Source organism: Crocuta crocuta, unplaced genomic scaffold, assembly GCF_008692635.1.
Source record: "Crocuta crocuta isolate KB4526 unplaced genomic scaffold, BGI_CrCroc_1.0 scaffold32, whole genome shotgun sequence".
NCBI lineage: Eukaryota > Metazoa > Chordata > Mammalia > Carnivora > Hyaenidae > Crocuta > Crocuta crocuta.
Window position 1 is genome coordinate 9,442,052 of NW_027529424.1, and position 11,447 is coordinate 9,453,498.

An 11,447-nucleotide genomic window follows, 5' to 3' on the forward strand; every position below is an offset into this window, starting at 1 on the left:
TGTGTGTGTGTGTGTGTGTGTGTGTGTGTGTGTGTGTGCGTGTGTGCATGTGTGCTCATTGAGCCTCACAATACAGCCCTAGAAGTGTACTGTGGGGATCAAGGCAGTAATTTTTTTTTTAACGCTTTTATTTTCTATTGCCCAATGTGACTCTAACCAGAGGACTGCGGGTGCCTCTTTCCTAGGACCTGTATCAGTCCTGAATATCATTCATTTTAATTTCTGTCACTTTGTCATACCAAAAGGCAAAATATAATGGAATTTTAAAAAGTATCTGTTTGAGAGTGAAATGATTTCTAGGTGTTTATTGGCTTTGTATACATTTTTAAGAGTTATTTATTTTTAATGTTTTTTTATGTTTGTTTATTTCTGAGAGACAGTGTGAGCAGGGGAAGGTCAGAGAGAGAGGGGGAGATATAGAATCTGAAGCAGGCTTCAGGCTCTGAACTGTCAGCACAGAGCCCAATGCGGGCAACCCACGAACCGTGAGATCATGACCTGAGCCGAAGTCAGACACTTAACCAACTAAGCCACCCAGGCGCCCCTGAAGTTTACTTTTGAAAGAGAGAGTATGCACGCATGCACGCAGACCATGGGGCAGGGGCAGAGAGAGGAGGGGAGAGAATATCCCAGGCAAGCTCCATGCTGTCTGTGTGGAGCCCAACATGGGGCTCGATCCCACAAATCGTGGGATCATGACCTGAGCCAAGATCAAGAGTCAGAAGCTTAACCTTAGACTGAGCCAGCCAGGCCTCTCAGTTTTCATAGTCTTTAATGAATTGGCCAGCCTTATGCTTTGTATATTTTTCTTTTGAGGTTTTATTTCTTTTGAGGTTAAATATTGCCTTATTGATATGAAAGAGCTCTTTGTAAATGAAGATACCTTTTCCAATTTGTGATTGGCTTTATATATAATTGAGTTGTAGTTTTGTTTCATACGTAAGCTTTTAATTTTCATGGCGTTAGGTTGATCTTTCTTCTTTTTATTGTTTTTGATTTGGAAGGATATGCCTAAAATTTATACTTTACTTCAAGGTTATAAAAATATTAGTATTTGCTATTAATGGTTTTATAGTTTTATTTTCTCACTGTATAGGTAAATTCACCTATTTTATAAGTTAATTTATCTGATATCCTGTTTGAAACTAACCATCTTTACTTTCTCGACACTCAACATGGGGCTCAGATATATGACCTCGAGATCAAGCATCTCATGCTCTGCTGACTGAACCATGAACCAACCAGGAGTCCCCTCTGTTATTCTGTTTGAGACCTAGAGGTCGAGATTTATTCTTTAAAATAATTATTCAGGGGCGCCTGGGTGGCTCAGTCAGTTAGGCATCCAACTTCGGCTCCGGTCATGATCATGATCTCACAGTTGTGAGTTCAGGCCCTGCATCGGGCTCTGTGCTGACGGCTCAGAGCCTGGAGCCTGCTTCAGATTCTGTGTCCCCCCTCTCTGTGCCCCTCCCCCGCTCATGCTCTGTCTTTCTCTCAAAAACAAACATTTAAAAAAATTCTTTAAAATGGTTATTTAGTTGTCCCTCAATACCATTTATCTTTTCCACCTTTATTTGAACTTTTATATTAAATTCTTATATATGGGTCTTTTTTTCTCCCATTAATTTGTGGATTGATTAATATAACTGTACAATTTACTTTAACACCTGGCTGCATGAAGCTGAAACTTTATTTTTTGCTTTCAAAAATATTCTTTTGAAATTGTATTTGAACAATATTTCAAATTGTATGCCTGGCTTATTTATCTGAAATTAATGTCCATTTTAATTAATACAAGTTGAATAATACAAACTGAAGAGCACAGATTCTTGAAAAATTTTCTCTTAGTTGCCTCTCTTTAAAACGTAAGAATTGAAGGAAACTCAGACCCATTTGCAGTAGTACTATAATTCTAAACTTCATACATACTTCTAATAATTATTAATACAGATTTTACAAAAGCATGTTGATAAAGTTATTAATCTTGAAGTTGTAACATTAGAAAAGATAGTTGTAAATAGGCTAAGCAACAGGCATGCAGTCTGATTGTCCCATGTGGAATGTGGCATTGGAGACTTTTTTTGGCAGGAGTTATTGGACAATGTTAAGAAAAAACTAGGAAGCCATTAGTACAAGCCAACAATAAACGTGCTTTTATTCCTCCTAGTTTTTGAAGGCAGTAAGATTGAAGTTACAGTTGGAACTGTGGGACTTTTTTAGGTCAGCTGGTGAAGATGCTGCTTTATACAGAGGTCACCCGCTATCTGGATTTCAAAGTGACTGAAGGGAGCTTTGTCTATAAGGGAGGAAAAATCTACAAGGTTCCTTCCACCGAAGCAGAAGCCCTGGCATCTAGTAAGTAATTTTACTTTGTTTGCTCAGAATAATGAGATTTCACAAAGGAAGGGAATCTTAGAGCTATCAGAACGTCCCCTGTTCTGACAGCCAGCTGCTCGCCCGCCCGGTCAGCAGTGGTTATTGGACGTCTGGTAAGTGCCAGACACTGTGGGGGTGGTTGGTTTTCCGCCGGCGAAGAGGATGCTCACGAACCTGCCTTCGGAAGCTCACGGAGAGTTGAAGTGACTGTGTGCCGCATGGAGCTTGGGGCCTGTTTAGGTTCTCGGTGCTCGTTGCGTAGCAGTAGTTCGGAAGAGCCGGCCTCGTTCTGAGTGTTTCCTGTGTGCTGGGCTCTGTGCTAAATGCTTCACATCCTTTGTCTCATTTGGAAGAATCTTACAGATGAGGGAACCGAGGCCGAGGTCATGCAGGTAGGCGGCAGGATTAGGATGAAAGCGGGGGGCGTCTAGAGTCTGTGCACTTAATCACGGGGCTGAGCTGACCACCTTCGCCTTACTGTCTGACCTGCTGAAAAAGACCAGAACTTTGTTCTGGGGAAACTCATCTTCTAATTGGGGCCGTTGCCATTCTCTGAAATCTCTCTTTTTAGAATTTCTGGTGAGTATGGAGTAGGTTTTATTTTTTGCCCAAAATTATTTCCTTTCTTGGCTCAGTGAAAGATTCCAGGTTAACATTTTCTATTCCTGCCTCTTTTGAATAGCAAACACCCCTAAAGAAGACATTGAAGTTATTTGAGTTGTTGTGCAGAGCAGTTTGAGAAATGAAAGTTGTGTGGCTGCTGGGTCCACGAGTTCTGTGTAGCGGTTGCCGGGGATGGGGGGGAGGGACAGGTCTGGATTGGGAGAGCAGGAAGTCCCAGTCAGTTCTCAGTGATGATTTTGGCATGAGTGTGGGACAGTTTCCTCACCTAAAAACTGAATTGGAATTACTTTGGCTGCTTCTCTCACTTCATTTATTTCCTTCTTGCTTTTGGGGTTGGAAATGTTGGGCATAAAATGTCAAAAGGCACTATGGGCAGAAAGTAAAGCATAGCACTGAGATGTGTGGCACAGTTAGGATAGACACACCGGGGAGCGAAAGGGATGGCTCCTGATAGAGTGAGGGAGCTAGTGGCGCCACCACGGGTTAGAAATTATTTTAAATGACGACGTTAGCTTTATCTAAATAACGTGTTTTCGTAGAAAGAAGAGTTCAGCAGTTTGTAAAGAATCTTTTAAAACGAAGTCGTGTTCTAAATTTTTATTCTCTCTTTGAGCTCTTACATATGTTAATCACCTTCTGGCAGTTCTGTTTTTCCCTTCTGAATTAATTTTTTCAAATCTATAAAACATTTCTATGACTTGAAAGTCAAAATTCTATCAAAAGATAAGAGAGTCTTGTTCTTCTGTTCTACATTCCTTCTACCTTGATTATTATTTTTGTTTCTGGTTTATATTTTTCTTTTTTGAGAGAGAGAGCGAGCAGGGGAGGGGTAGACAGAATGGGAGAGAGAATCTTAAGCAGGCTCCACACTGTCAGTGCAGAGTGCGATGGAGGGCTTGAACTCACAAACTGTGAGCCGAAACTAAGAGTCAGATGCTCAATGGACTGAGCCACCCAAATGCCCCTTCTTTTTTTGAGAGAGAGAAGAGAGAGTGAATGGGAACATGAGCATGAGTAGGGGAGGGTCAGAGAGAGACAGCAAATTGCAGGCAGAATCCATGCTGTCTGTGCGGAGCCCAATGAGGGACTCGATCTCATGACCCTGAGATCATGACCTGAGCTGAAACTAAGAGTCAGCTGCTTAACTGACCGCACCACCCAGGTGCCCCTCTGGTTTATTCTTATGTTTCTTTGTCCAAAAATAAGCAAATATATTTATATATCTATTTTTGTGGTTAGATTTATTGAGGTATAATTTACATACAGTAGAATTTACCTGGTTTAGTATATAGTTTTATGAATTTTTGCCAGATCTCTACCTTACCAGCAACTGGTTTTCTGTTAATGAATGGGATCTTGATGTCAAAATGGCAGGCAGGAAAATACTAGGCAGGGGCACCTGGGGGGCTCAGTCGGTTAAGTGTCCGACTTGGGCTCAGCTCATGATCTCACTGTTCCTGAGTTTGAGTCCTACATCGGGCTCTCTGCTGTCAGCACAGAGCCTGCCTCACATCCTCTGGCTGCCCTGCACTCCCACCCCTGCCTGCTAGCACATGCTCGCTCACTCTCAAAAATACACATTTAAAAAGAAAATTCTAGGCAAAATGAATGGGGTAAGGAAAGTTGTAGAAGTGGGGAAGTTCAGTAGGAGGATGAATAAGAACAATTATTGCAGAATTATAATAGCTAACATGTTTAGGCATTATGTACGGGGGTGTGTCCAAAGTACTACCTGGGTGTGGCTAACTTTATGTAGCCCTTCTCTGGCACTCTGTGAGATGTGGGTGCTGTTGTCTTTATTTTGCAGATGGGAAAGCTCTTTCTCACAGGTGTACAGGTGTGGAAGAACAGCCTGAAGTAGCAGAGCTCATGACTCCTAGTACTGGTTTGAGGCCAGATTTGTCTGATTCTAGAACCCTGCATTCTCAACCTCTGTTGTATATAGTATAAAAATCAGATTTTAAAGACATTTTAACAACTATCATGTACTCTAGTCCTTTTTTTTTTTTTAATTTTTTTAATCCTAAGGATTTTTAGCTTCCATCCCAGTTTTCTCTCCGATAATATGCCACTCTTTGCCACTTTTCTTTGGAAATTCTGATCTGTCAGTAGTATCCTGTGTGTAATATTAGGGGCACCTGGGTAGCTCAGTTAAGTGTCTGACTTCAACTCAGGTCATGATCTCTTGATCGGTGAGTTCAAGCCCCACGTCGGGCTCTGTGCTGACAGCTCAGAACGCCTGCTTGGGATTCTGTGTCTCCCTCTCTCTGCCCCTCCCTGCTCATACTCTGTCTCAAAAATGAATAAATGTTAAAAAAAAAAAAATACTGTTAAATTCTTTATTCTCACTCTTAACTGTAGTGACTTATCTATGTAGAGTACCTTTTTTAAAAAAATTTATTTTTAAAAATTTTTTAGAGAGCATGAGAGGGGGAGAGGGCCAAGGGCGAGAGAGAAAATCTTAAGCGGGTTTTGCCTCAGCGGGGGGCCTGCTGCCGGGGGCTCGACCCTGGGACCATGACCTGAGCTGAAAATCGAGTCCGCCACTCGATGGACTGGGCCACCCAGGCGCCCCTCTCTCTGTAGAGCACCTTTGACCTCAGCAGATCACCGGTACTGTCGCAGAGCCGAGGGGCTCTCAGGGCCGTGGCCGTCTGCAGGGGACGTGTGGGCGCGGGACCCAGCTACCGCCGTGGAGTTCGGGCGCGCAGCCCCCGCACCCCCGCGTCCTGTGCGTGTGCGGGGCCTACGGAGCGCTCTTTTGGCACTGATTCCGCTCTCTCATTTTTTAAAAAGTTCTGTGGTTAGATTCTTTTTTAACTGAAGTAGAGTTGTCACCCATCGTTGTTGTAGGTGTACAGCATCGCGACTCAGCGGGTCTGTGCTGTGCTCCCCGCACGGCGTGTCACGCCCCGGGGACCGTCTTCCCCGCGCTGTGTCGTTAATCCGCGCGACGAGTCTGTCCCCAGCGCAAGCCTGGCTGTCTGCCGCCACCTTCGCACGTTTTCCTCAGTCTCCCGTCCCTCCACCCCTGACAGCCCTCCGTGTTTTGTGGGTCTGTTTCTGGTTTTGTGTCAGTTTGTTAAGTCATTTATTTTTTTTATGTTCCACAGATGAGGGAGGTCACCGGGGGCTTGTTTCTCTGACTTCACGTAGCGTCCGGCTCTCCAGGTCCGCCCGTGAGGTTGCGAACGGCAGGATCTCAGTGCAGCTTTGCTTTGCGTGTCGCTGACGCTTATTGATGTTGGGCATCTTTTCTTGTGTGTGTTTGCCACCTGTAGGTCCTTTATGGGAAAAGATCTATTCAGGTTTTCTGCTCATTTTTTATCAGATTTTTTTTTTTTTTTTTTTGGTGTTGAGTTGTGTAAGTTCTTTATGTATTTTGGGTATTAGCGCCTTATCAGATACATCATTTGCAAATATTTTTCTCCCATTCAGTAGGTTGCCTCCTTGTTTCATTGATGGTTTCTTTTGTGGGGCAGAAGCTTTTTTATTTTGCTGGAGTACAACATGTGGAAAACTGTTGCTATGGGCAAAGTCAGAAATTTCTGCCTACATGTTTCCTTCTAGTTTTAGGGCTTCCTGTCTCATGTTTAGGTCTTTGATCCATTTTGAGTTTATGTTTGTGCATGGTGTAAGTGATCCAGTTTCCCCAGTACCATTTGGTGAAGACACTACACCGTCTTTTCCCAGCTAGGTATACTTGCGTCTGTTGACGTAGATTAGTTCTTCATAAAAGTGTGGCTTTATTTCTGTGCTTTCTGTCCTGTTCCACTGATCTCTTACTGTCTTTTTGTGCCAGTACTGTACTGTTTGATTATTATAGTTTTGTTGTAAATCTTGAAATCTGGGATTTACCATCAGCTTTGTTCTTATTTCTTAAGATTGCTTTGGCCATTCAGGGTCTTTGGTAGTTCTGTACAAATTTTAGTATTCTAGCTCTGAAAAATGCTGCTGGAATTTTGATAGGGATTTCATTGAATTTGTAGATACTACTTTTATTTTTATTTATTTTTTTATTTCTAGGAGAGAGAGACAGCGCAAGCAGGGGAGGGTCAGAGAGAGAGGGAGTCACAGACTGAAACAGGCTCCAGGCTCCGAGCCGGCAGTCAGCACAGAGCCCGACGCGGGGCTCGAACCCACGAACCCCGAGATCATGACCCAAGCGAAAGTCGGACGCTCAACCGACTAAGCCACCCGGGCGCCCCTGTAGATACTACTTTAGATAGTATGGATATTTTAACAATTATTTTCCAAATCTCTGTGATCAAATCTTATACCTGTTAGCTAATTGCAGAGCTTGTATTTATTGTCCTAAAACCATTCTGGCTATTGTAACTTTTTATATTTTAAAAGTCTTGATATAAGTGCAGTTTTTGGAAATAAGCCTGTGTGAAAGTGAAGGAAGAAAAGTAAAACAATATTTGCAGTATTTGAAATGATATTCACATGGTATTTTGGAAACTGAGTATCTTGGAAAAAGATTTTTTTCCTAATCCATTTATCATACACTTGAACATTTTTCCTCATATATTGTAAATCCAATATTCGAGTAAGTTGACATCTCTTACATTTGCTCCCATCAGACATTAATTGTGTGGATTGAATGTGTACAGGTTATAATTACTTGTAACTGTAAAACTGAAGACTTAATAACTGATCTATTGTAATTGTGTCGGTTTATTTTAGAGTGTAGTGGAAGTAGAAGCCATACTGTGTAAACTCCCGTATCTTAAATCGTATGTTGCCGTAGAAGAGCCTCAGAAAATAACAGGGCACATTTAAACTTACCCTCACCCTCTCCTCCTCAGTGTCCTGATGCCAGCGTTTGCTTTTTGACAAATTCTTTAGGCTTAATGGGACTGTTTGAAAAACGTCGCTTCAGAAAATTCCTAGTGTATGTTGCCAATTTTGATGAAAAAGATCCCAGAACTTTTGAGGGCATCGATCCTATGAAGACCGTGATGCGGGATGTGTACAAGAAATTTGACTTGGGACAGGATGTCATAGATTTTACCGGCCATGCCCTGGCACTTTACAGAACCGATGAGTAAGTTTGTTGGATTTTAGATTTGTATTTTTCTTTTTGGAACTGTCGCTGAATTTCTCAGTTCTCTGAAATGGAAATTCTAACAAAAAAAGATAACCGTGTTGTATATTATGAAAGGTTCCAGCTGTAAATTCGTGGTATAGAAACTTTCTGGTAAAATACAAAAGTAGTGGAATGAAATCACTTCAGAAAAAACACCCTGAATATTTATTTTCTAATATTTATTTCCTTCATTCTAGCTATTTAGATCAGCCATGCTGTGAAACCATTAATAGGATTAAACTTTACAGCGAGTCTCTGGCAAGATATGGCAAAAGCCCGTACCTTTACCCGCTCTATGGGCTCGGAGAGCTGCCCCAGGGGTTTGCCAGGTGAGTGCCTGTCGCTGCCCTGTTTGCGGACACTCCGGTGACTCTGGGTCGCCTCTTCAGTGGGGTGCATGACATTATGGTTATAAGTGATGAAGTGAGAGAGTTCTGGGCGCCAGGAGATGCTGTTTTCAATTTATACGCAGTGAAGCGAGCAGTCGACATTAAACACTTTAGTCTGCTGACTGTTAGTCCTGTGTAAGCAACACTGCAGGCAAGAGAAGACAACCTTTTGTCTGGAAGTCGCCCCGCACTGCCTCACGACCACCACCGCCCCCACGCCACTTGTGCTCGGTCCCTGCACCCTACTCGTGCGTGTTCTGGAAGTTCATATAAAGGGAGTCACAGAATAAGTACTCGCTTGTGTTTGGCTTTTGCTTAATGATATTTTTGAGGTTCATTTATGTTGAGGCATGTATTTTAGTTAGTTTTATTTTCATTTTTTTGTTATTAAAAAAAATTTTTTTAATGCTTATTTTTGAGAGAGAGCACAAGCAGGGGAGGGGCAGAGAGAGAAGGAGACACGGAATGTGAAACAGGCTCCAGGCTCTGAGCTGTCAGCACAGAACCTGATGTGGGGCTCGAACTCACGAACCGTGAGATCATGACCTGAGCTGAAGTTGGATGCTTAACCGACTGAGCCACCCAGGCACCCCTATTTCCAGTTTATTTTAAAGTTGTTTGCTGATGGGATACCTGGGTGGCTCAAAGTAAGCATAGGACTCTTGGGGCGCCTGGGTGGCCCATGTCGGGCTCTGTGCTGACAGCTCAGAGCCTGGAGCTGCTTCAGATTCTGTGTCTCCCTCTCTCTCTGACCCTCCCCTGCTCACGCTGTCTCTGTCAAAAATAAAACATTAAAAAAACTTAGAGCATAGGACTCTTGATTTCTGCTCAGGTCATGATCTCACGATCTGTGAGTTTGAGCCCCACATCAGACTGCGCTGTCAGTACTGAGATGCTTGGGATTTTGTTCTCCCTACCCCCCCTCTCCCCTACTCGTGTGCTCGCTCACTCACTCTCTCTCAAAATAAATATAAACAAGTTGTTTGCTGGCGAGAATGGACATCCTTGCTTTATTATTAATTGTTTTCTATAGGGTTTTTATAGATGGCTTTGGAATTAATTCCTTCTTCTTCTTGGCTTGTTGAGAGTTTTATTATGAATGGGTATTGACATTGAATTAATAATACAGGTTTTCTTTTTATGCTGTTATTATGGTGAACTACAGATTGATTTTTTGGATATTAAACCAACCTTGTATTCCCAAGATAAACAACACTTAATTCATGATATATTTTTCTTTTAATTTATTATTGGATTTAATTTGCATGTGTGTGTAAGTGTGTAAACACACACAGGAATTAAAAATTAGGCCAAATGGTCCATTTCTGATTTCATCAGTTGTGTTTTACAAGAAATTTGACCATTTCAAATGAGTTCCTGAATTTTTATTTATTTATTTTTGAGAGAGAGAGAGAGCGCGCGTGAGCGCGCGCATGCACATGCACAGTGGGAGAGAGAGGAGAATCCCAAGCAGGCTCTGTGCTCAGAGCATGGATCCTGACATGGGGCTAGAACTCCCAAACAGTGAGATCATGACATGAGCCAAAACCAAGAGTCAGATGCATAACTGAACGAAGCCACCCAGGTGCCCCCTTCTAGCTGTTTAAAATGGAAACAGATCATTGATTTTACACTTCCCTGCTATAATATAAGGATTTAAAATTTCTCTCCAAATATGTATTACTCAGTATGGTACCCTGTCTTTCCTGTTTTTCATCACTGATCCTTGGGTTACTTGAAGTAGGTAGTGTTTACTTGTTAAATATTTTGAGATTTTCCTAAATATTGTTTTCCTACTCCTATCTAATTCAGTTCCGTGATGATCAGAGAATAAACTTGTAAAATTTTAATCTTTGGTATTAAAGCATCAATTCCGGTCCAAATTTAAATGATGTATTTTGGTGAATGAGTACGGCCTTGAAAAGAACATACATCCTGCGTACCAGGCGCAGTACTCTGTAAGCGTAGTTGGTAGAGTTGTTCACCACGTGTTTTCTTACAGGTTCTTTTTCTAGTTCTGTTACTGAGAGAGAGTCTTCCACCAGGAGAGCGGATTTACCTGTTTCTCAGTTTAGTGCTGTCAGTTCGTACTTCAGTTAGAGCTCTTCAGTAGGGAGAGACTCGTTTCCCATCTGTCTGATACTAAACACAACCTTACCAGCTTGCTTACTGTTGACATTTTCCTCCATTCTTTTACTTTCACACTTTCTTTTTATACTTAAGTGAGTCTCATAAATAGCATATGGTCGAATATTGCTTTTTTTATCCTGTCTGACAACCTTGGCCTTTAATGGGATTGTTCAGTTCATGTATATGTAATTACTGATATGGTTGGGATTAGGTCGGTTGTTTGTTTCCTTTTTCTCTTTCCATCTTTCCCCCTCTTGTTCTTTTCTCTTTTTGGATTCATCAAATATTTTTTATGATTCCAGATTATTTCCTTTAGTGGTTTTGTAGCCCTGCGTCTTTACTTTTTAGTGTTCTGCAGATTATCATATGCTTCCTTTATCAGTTTATTCGGAGTTAATACTGTGCTGCTTGACATAAAATCTAACCACTCTGCACACCTTTATTCCCTGTGTCGGTCTCCTTTGTGCTCTTGCTGCGTGTACTCACGTCTGCCTCCTGAAGTCCACAGTGCGGTAGTGTCAGTTCTGCACTGAACAGTCGGTTTAAAAATATGGAGAGAAGGAAAAGTAATCATTTTACCACGTAACCTTTTTTGTTGCTCTTCTTTCTTGTGCATCCTGGTCTCCACGTGGTGGCCTCTGTCCAGCCCTTCTGTGGCGTTCTGGTCGCTTCAGGTCTGCTGGGGAGGGGTCTCCGCTGTTACCAGCCTGAAACGTGTTCTGTCACCTTCTTTTTTGAAGGACATTTGTCAGCTTGAGATTTTTTTTCCCTTCAGCACAGCTGCGGCTCCCTCCGTGTCTGCTCTTCCTGCTGGGAAGGCGGCTGCCCTGCCCTGC

At 42.2% G+C, this 11,447-nt stretch overlaps 1 protein-coding gene across 1 annotated transcript in view; it reads left to right on the top strand.

The window, feature by feature from the left end:
• The window catches only part of GDI2 (GDP dissociation inhibitor 2), a 33,091-nt gene that overhangs the window by 15,792 nt on the left and 5,852 nt on the right, over window positions 1–11,447 (top strand). Inside the window, exons 4-6 of the mRNA XM_077758542.1 lie at window positions 2,221–2,355; window positions 7,852–8,050; window positions 8,290–8,421. Coding sequence (XP_077614668.1) covers window positions 2,221–2,355; window positions 7,852–8,050; window positions 8,290–8,421 — 466 coding nt within the window. The remainder of the gene's footprint in view (window positions 1–2,220; window positions 2,356–7,851; window positions 8,051–8,289; window positions 8,422–11,447) is intronic.